Here is an 8,558-nt window from a genome sequence, read left to right on the forward strand (position 1 = left end):
TGACATTAATCATTTTCCTTTCATAAAATTAATTCATGAACCATTTTAAATCCATAAATAAAAGGAATAAATCAGACCAACCTAAATCCTTCAACAACAAAAAATTAAAATATAAAATAAAAGGAATTATTGTTGCCTTGAGATGGTTATCAGGACGCTAATTTCAGCTTGCTATGCTTATCTTACTTCATAGATAAGGGTATGGAGTCTGAAAACACCTAACTTAAATGTTTAAAATATGCACAAGTTAACAACTAAAGGTAATGATAAATCCTAAGATATAACAAAGTTTTTAATATGACCAAGTTAAACTACACACTTTGAATTAACTAAGTAAATTGTATGATCTCAAAGTAAGTCATCTCAATTGAAATTAAACCAAGCAAAATCATCTCGAATAGAGTTATATCGCAAGAATTCAATTGATCCAATCCTAATAACAATAATTTACATTGAAATAAAAGTTCATACAGATCAAATTATCACAAACATGTACATAATCACATCAAACTACAAATATTCACAAGTATAGATTATAATGCATAAACTTAACATGATGAGATCATGAGAACTTATCTATTCACAACGCAGTGGTTCGATTCATCGTATGTAAAATTCACTCACTTGCTTAGGTAATACAATTATTGATTCAAGGGGGCCCCAAAACGTGGAAGAAAACTCTATCTGGGGAAAATAAGGTGAAGAAATATTTATCCACAAACAATAGTACAATACAATATGGCTTCAATATGTAAATGCTAAAATAGTACTTGCCAAAAATAAAAATGAAAATGAAAATTCCCCTACAATCGCAATTAAACTAATAGATAAAGATAGCTTTGAATTCATTTCAATGTAGCCTTACATCACTTGATATCCATATGATTTTAAATAAGCCAAGAAGTTCAATTCTTTCATTAGGGGCCATATAATTACACTCCCACAAGTTTAAGTAGTTAATCAGTCTAACTGCACAAAAAACAAACAGCAAAAGTGAAGCGTCCATCCCACATACATATAAAATATAATAACCATCCTTGAAATCGCAACCCTTTCATAAACAAGAACACTCATCCCTGTAAACAAAAAACGTTTGAAAAAAATACTCCATGAATCAAATGTAAGAAAAATCAATTATAATGAATATTTAAACACATACCAGGATAATTAAATAGCTCATGCCATCAAAAATAACGTTTCAGTTAATCCAATGCGTCAATGGTGGTAATTAGTTTGTAATTATTATAAGAAACTTAAACTACAATCATTACAAGGTGTCAATATATGTAACTGCATCAATACTACTGTATGATTAGTTTTGGTATAGCAAAAAAATAGTATGATGGGTAATACTTTACACCAAAATGTTCTAACTAAATTTAGAATTTAGAATAAGAAAGTAACATGAATCAATATATCATATTTAACTAAATAAACACGTAAAACATGGGGCAAAAATCACAGAGGAGCATCTAAGCCAAAGCAAAAAAATTCCTATCAGTCCAGTGTCCATTTTGTTCAGCCTATTACCTTTTTTTTTTTTTTTTAATATTTAACATAGGAAAACTTTCTAAAAAAAAGCCCTTTGGCCTCACCTCGATTTTTTTTTTTTAAGCTCATGCCACATGCCCAATGCCCAATGCCCAAGAGCATACCTACTATAAGACTAGTGTTTTAGTTGTCAATGTTATGCTTTGTTTATTGTTCCGTCTTTAGCATTTTACAGTCATGAGACTTACATGTGACTTTCAACATAGTTGGATGGTCAAGATTTTATTTTTATATAACAGATGCAGGATTAGGATTCCAAAGGTTACTAAATGGTATTATAAATAACCTCTTTTGGGGCAATTGTAGGCAACCTAAACAAAGAAATTGATCTACTATTATTTTAACATTAACCCAAATTATATCTAGCCAAAAAAATTTAAATTACACAAATAAAAAGCACTACTTCAGCATCTCAATGCTTTTTAGACACATCCAATTAACAACCTGTTCTGAGTCTGGACCAAGGCTTCTGAACAAGCTAGAGCCCAAAACCGGTTGCCATTTTAAATTCCAATTGATAATTTGGTTTCTAACAGTCAATATCCATATATTTTATGAAGAAAATTTGGGTAGTCTAGTCACACAGGATTTTCATACAACAAAACAACTAGCAAGGGGGCAAGTAAAAAAGCAGGAAAAATACATAATTACACAATACTAAGAAAGCCTTTAATCAAAAGGATCATATATAACATATAACATAGAGTTGAGTCCTTCATCTATGTTCCAACGCTGCAGGATTGAAAAGAGAATACCTTTTTTAGTACTCTGAGCAAGCCCCTGTCTTAATGATCTTCGGTCATTACACTTCCTTCCTCTGATGTCTTGGGTTTCTTCTTCTTTGGTGGTTGAGTTCCACGATTGCTGCAAGTTTTACAAGTACACATAAATGATAAGCAATTCCTACATTAAAGGGGCAAAAGAAGATAGTTAGCCAGAATTAATTGTGTGTGCGTGTGAGAGAGTAGGAAACCTACGTAATCATGCAGTCCAAAAAATCTGTTCCGGTATCCAGTGAGTACTTCTGAACGGAAATAACAGATAGAGGAGGCTTGCGTTCCGGATCACCATAAATATAAAAAAATGCAGAGAGGTCAAGTACGATACAAAAAAGAAAATTAGAAGCCTTTACGGATGGCTCACCGGAGCTGTTGCGGGAGCTCAACAGAAGGCAGAATTTGTGATCGGATAAGTGGAGAAGACCAGGACTAGTCCAAAAGAAATATTCAGACTCCCCCAAAAATGGTGTAGGGTTGAGCCGTTCACGAGCCCAGCTTTCTGATTTTAAATCAAATCCAAAGATACAGCATTGAATATTACGTTTCTCCATAGATACGATGCAAGCCCAATAGGCCTTAGTATGATCAACAACTACAGCCCTTCCACATTGAGCATATGGGTAAAGTAACGTCCAATGCTGCTGAAGCCAAGTTTCCCATGTAGAAGACATAACATTGTATTTAAAAAAATCAGCACACATGTTGTTTTCTTCACTATTGCTCAGATCAAGCACCATAATCTGGTGTTTGTCTTCCTCCAACTCCAAATGAGCGAACATAATTGGTTCAAAGCTGCCTCCGACGCTGACACCAGAGCTGCTGAAGGGTGGGTTTGGAAGGCTATCCCATTTTTCCGTAATGGGGTCATAAACCTCCATCCATCCACGGCCAGAGGAAGAATCTTCAGGAATGGGTTTGTAACCATATAAACCGCCAAAAACATAGAGCTTACCGTCTACAACAATGGTCTTAGGGTCTTTTCTGCGGTTTCTCATGGGCTGATCAAGCTGCTTCCAACCCAGATCAGGACATGTAAGGTCAAGGGTCCAGACAGACCTAGTGGGCATATAGATTCTATGCTGAGGGTAGTATTCGCCGCCTCTAAGTTCTTCAAATTCAGACCTAGTGAGTTTTGCATAGCCACCGACAGAATACAGATGGTTGTTTAACAGTGCCATGTCTCTAGAGGCGTAAGGTCCCTCTTCCTCTTCCTCGCCACTGGTTACCGAAAACGGACTGAGATCCTTTGGGGTGAAGTTGCTGTATTCCCTTATCTGTACTCCATGAATTAACAAGTTGAGTGGAGCAGCAGGACGTGTGAGAAAGTATGAAAGAGGAGCACGGGCTTCACGGTCTGGGACCTTAATGGTATAACAACTCACTCCATCGACATTATTTCGCGCACAGATACAGATCTCATATTCACCGTCAAGATCATCTAAACTCCCCCAACCTATATTCTCCTCCATAGGATCCATAGCTTCTTCTTTTTTTCTTTGAGAATAAGTTGGATGCGAGAGATAGAGATATTGAAAGGTTTGGGAATTAGCGTTAGGGTTGTGAATTGGGGCCATTTCGGCCGTAAGACATGAACAATGGGCTTGAAAGCATACTTTGACATGGGCCTTATTATTTCATCACCAAAACACGTATCTGGAATGGGAGTTTTTACTTTTGGGCGACGTTGGGATTTTGCTAATTACTGCCTTAGGTCAGCCGCATGTGAAAGTGAAAGATAACAAAGGAGCAAATCAAAGCAATAGTAAGTAAGTTGGCTAATTCGATTTGTATTCGGAGTGGCTTCTCATATGTGAGCCTTCGGTCAGTTTGTAAAACCATATAGAGAAAATAGACGGTTAGGGCTGCAGCGCATGAAGCAGGCAACTGCATGTTTTGTGTTTTTTTTTTTCAATTACTATAAGTAGCTAAATTTATAATTAAAGTTGAGAATGAAACCTTGTTAAAGATTATCAATAGTATTTATGTGATTTAATTTTTCTCACAACAGTTGTTCTTTAATGATTTAAATTGTTCTTACATCATATCTATTGACTAAGATAAAATTCTAGACATGAGTTCAATTATGTTTTTCTCATATTTTTGGATTTATCTTAATTAATTGAATACTTAGTTTATTATAATTTGATTTTAAGAATTGGATACTCTTGTGATTTGTTTGTCAACGAACTTTAGCAGCCGGGCTGTCAACATGAAGAGACTTCAAAATGGTGGCATATCATTTGTAGCACGGACTTCACATTCCGTACCCTTTGATTGCAAACTTTTCTCCTAAAAACATAAAACAACATTCATTACAAAGGCTACATACAAAAATAGTTTGTTGTTATGGAGGATAGGGATGAAGGGAGAACATTATAACTGCTTAATGATAATGGGTGAAAGTTTGAAGTTGTGTTTGTGAGAATTTGTAAGCAGTTTTTTTTTTAAAGCGATAGTTCATTGTTGTTTATCTTATCCAATTGTTAAATTCTTCTTTTTTGCTGGGAATTGTTTTTTTTTTTTTTTGGATAAAATTTTTGCTGGGAATATTGGTGGTTAGTTAAGGAATAAGAAAGAATTTTGAACAATTAATTTTTTTTTAATAAAAATAAAAGATAATGATTAGAAGTTAAGAGTAAAGCTTCAATTGAAATCAGCAAAAAAATATTGAATTCAAATAGGAGAACGTGTTCCTAGGATTTGAAGAGGTATGCAAAATTTTAGGATATGTAAAAAGTGTGGAATATATCTAAATAGAGATAATGTATGAGAATTTTTAGAAGAAAAAAAAGTGTCAAACTTTTGAAATTTGTAAAACAGTTTAGTGATAAAAAGTTGAAGACAATTTCATTTTAGCAATTACTTAGAAAAAAAAAGTACATTTATGGGAGAAAATAAAACAGTTATATATATATATATATAGATATATATATATATTTTTAAAAAGAAGTTGCATTAGTACTTAACTACTAATGTGAGAGTGAAATGTGGACAGCGATGACTCCAGAAATTTTGTCCAGGGTGTTCCTATTCCACTTAGAAAATTTTTTGGGTCATTTCAGTCTATTTCGGGTGTTTCGGGACGTTTCGGTAAATACCAGCCAAAATTCAAGATTTGGAAAGCATGAAGTTTGTACTTTAAAAAAAAAAAAAAAATTTCTTAAAACCAAAACAAATTTGCATTCTATACACCGAGAAATCTCAAAAGGAAAAATAAATAAATAAAAAGAAATGAAATGAATAAAGGTACTTGTACAATAAACCAATGTTATGAATACCATTTCGGATTGTTCATTGGAAAAGAATATTTTAGTACCGGTCAATACCGGTAAATACATTATATTATTTTGGAAGTATAGTCATAATATATATTTACCATTTTGATATATATATATATATATATATATATATATATATATATTTGGTCAAACCTATAAAAATTATCATGAATCTTAAAAAGTTTTTTTTTTGGAGGGGATCATGAATCTTAAAGTTATAAGCCCATATTTAATATTAATAATTATTATTATTATAATAACTAACAAGTTTTTTAAAATATAATAACAATAATATTTACTAGACCAAAAAAAAAAAAAAATCACAGAGGATGGAAAAGACACAAAGCCTGCAATCTATTAACTCTCCTTTTGAATTGTTTTATTATAATGCTAGTCATGAGGAGTAGCTCACAAAACTAAAAAATTGGGACAAAAATGCCAAAATACAAAGTTTAATGAAAAAAAGTGGAGCGTAACTGAGAGGATGAAGTGTGGAAGAAAACAGAGAGGACGATGTACAAAGAAAGAAGAAAACGGAGAGGACGATGTACAAAGAAAAGAAGAAAACAGAGAGGACGAGGTGCAGAAGAAAAGAAGAACTGAAGAAGGCCAAGTTGCTGAGGCTACTGACAAATTGAGATGAACTGCGATGGGTGGCCTGTTGGGTATTTGTTTAGGATTGATGTTGGGCTTGTTCTGTTACCAAATTTTTTTTTTTTTTTTTTTTTTTTCAGATTCTTTGTTACAATTTTTTTTTAGATTTTAGTTCAAAATTTGTTTGGCATAAAAATTTTGAGGGTGTTCTTGATATTGTTGAGGGTGTTCCTATTTTTTTTTTTTAAGGTTAACAAATAAAAAAATTAAATTATTATATATAAAAAAAAAATTCAAGCCAAGGTGTTCCTAGGAACAACCCTGGACTCTGAGTGACGTTGCCACTGAATGTGGAGGTGAAAAAAAAAATTATTTATTTTTAATTTAGCTAAAAATTAAGAGTTTTTAAATTACTAATTTTACATGTTTAACCCTATTATTTAATCTAAACAAACAGATGAATTTAAGAGTATTTTAGACATAAAAATTGAGAAATCCAAACAAGAGAAGTCTTTCAAATAGTAGTATAGATACATTAATTTAGAGAAAATGAAATGATTTAGTAGTAGATGAACATTCATTCTCATTGTGAATCCCTAATTTTAAGAAAATATGACGTGCTATCATATTATGCTTTAAGCAAGGGACACATGTCTATATAGTGTGCATCCTCCAGTTTGGAGACCAAACTTTTTGAACATTGTAGATGATACTTTACAATTTCATTTGAAATAATTTTTATATATATTAAGGCCTACATATAATACTTATTAATATTAATTTTTTACCACAATATTGTTGAATATTTTTAAACATGATTCTCTTAATTTATATTTTATTTTAAAATTTTTGTATATAAGACTGTAAAATATTGTAATATTTACTATTAAAAGTAGATTTTATTTATAAAAATTAAATTAAATGATTTTGAAATCTCTGAATAAGAATTTAAAGCAGGAAATACTTTTATATCCTAAAATTACATAAATTTAAACAACCTCCCAAACACTTCCTCAACCACTATATTCTGACAATCTAATATAGAGATCTCAATTGCAAATACCCAATTATTATCTCAATGAAATTAAGGAAATCATTTGTTAAAACTTAATTGTTTTTATTTGGGCTTCCACATCCTTTAAAAAAAACGCGAAAAATACTTTGAAATCATCGTCGATCTTTATTTTTTATCATTATGGCTCATATCGTACAAAATAGCCATAAAATAACCTACTAAGAAATCTACAAAATATGAGTTCTAACACAAAAAAAAAAAAAAAAAAAAAACTCACTTCATCAATAATAACTTATAATGTTTCTTTTTTCTTAGTTCTAAAACAAAATAAATTTACAACTTTCCCAAACCAAATTTCCAAATACCTAAAGACTAGCAAATCACAACCTTCACAAAATTCATGACGTCCGACTTCAACAACAAAATCGTAAGTTACTGTCACTGAATAAAAACTACAAGCCCTCTTCCTTGGTCATAGCCTATTCATACGGGTTCGAATCAAATGGTACCATTGTGTTGGAGTGGAAATGTGTATATAAATGAGTAGAAGTGAAAAAAGTGAATAAAAATACAGAGGGTTTTTCAAAAACATTAAACCAAATGATTGACTATTTAGTAGTTTCAAAGACTGTTGTAATAACTTCGGAATATGTGTTAGTATTATGCTATTTTAGTACTGTAGCAAACATTTCAACAAAAAAATAAATAAATAGGGTAGCAGATATTAAAGTCTCGATTGGTAATGGTGTTTAAATCTATACGTATTTCTACAAAACTTAAACAACGTTACTAAAAATTTCTTACCAATGTGCTCCATTATTGATGCATGTGACTGATCAATAGGTTGTTAGAGGTAGTTATGCCAGCTGACATAAGAAGTTCCTAGATCAGCTAGGTAGTTAATCTACTATTCAGGATTGTAGTATGGTACACATACAAATAGGTATTTGGCTAAGACCATCCAAAATTAACCAACAATTTTGTTTCCTGTTCTCCCTCTCAATTCTGGAGGTCACTATTAAGGGTTGATTCACTATTAAGGGTTGATTAATCAACCCTTAAACACTAATGTTTGCAACAGAAGAATTAAAGTTTTGGTTCTTAGTCCCGTCTACAGAATGACGACAATGTTTGCAACTTTGCATTATTTTGAGAATTAAAGTTTTTTTTTTCCTTCTTTTGTGTCTTAACAATTTTTATTAGTTTTTGGTTTAAATGTTGCCATACTTGGTTAATAATGCTAAGGTAGTTGACCTTCCATTCTACGATGAGATGGAGGAGAGGATCTCATAGAAACGTAGAGGATCTCATAGAAATTTCTAGGCATATATTAATCTATGA

General features: G+C 31.8%; 1 protein-coding gene across 3 annotated transcripts; it reads right to left on the minus strand.

The window, feature by feature from the left end:
* Positions 1-424: 424 nt before the first annotated feature.
* LOC142644772 (uncharacterized) lies at positions 425-3,894 on the minus strand. Of its 3 annotated transcripts, none has more exons than XM_075819346.1 (4): positions 2,695-3,894; positions 2,529-2,602; positions 2,307-2,415; positions 425-684 (listed from the first exon to the last, which is right to left on the minus strand). In XM_075819346.1, the coding sequence occupies exons 1-4, from the start codon at positions 3,806-3,808 to the stop codon at positions 650-652; spliced, it is 1,332 nt and encodes a 443-aa protein (XP_075675461.1). In that variant the 5' UTR covers positions 3,809-3,894; the 3' UTR covers positions 425-649. The 3 variants fall into 3 exon arrangements, with proteins under 3 accessions (XP_075675461.1, XP_075675459.1, XP_075675460.1); XM_075819344.1 differs by lacking the exon at positions 425-684 and adding an exon at positions 825-969; XM_075819345.1 differs by lacking the exon at positions 425-684 and adding an exon at positions 825-1,076 and having other exon boundaries at positions 2,695-3,892.
* Between the last annotated feature and the right edge of the window lie 4,664 nt (positions 3,895-8,558).

Source organism: Castanea sativa, chromosome 7, assembly GCF_040712315.1.
Source record: "Castanea sativa cultivar Marrone di Chiusa Pesio chromosome 7, ASM4071231v1".
Classification (NCBI taxonomy): domain Eukaryota; kingdom Viridiplantae; phylum Streptophyta; class Magnoliopsida; order Fagales; family Fagaceae; genus Castanea; species Castanea sativa.

Excerpts from the sequence above, each read along its gene's own strand:
- LOC142644772 (XM_075819344.1), bottom strand. The coding sequence starts at position 3,808 with ATGGATCCTATGGAGGAGAATATAGGTTGGGGGAGTTTAGATGATCTT. Across the intron at positions 2,603-2,694 it reads GAGCTCCCGCAACAGCTCCG|CCTCCTCTATCTGTTATTTC; the intron begins GTGAGCCATCCG and ends CCGGAACGCAAG. Across the intron at positions 2,416-2,528 it reads TTTTTGGACTGCATGATTAC|CAATCGTGGAACTCAACCAC; the intron begins GTAGGTTTCCTA and ends TAAAACTTGCAG.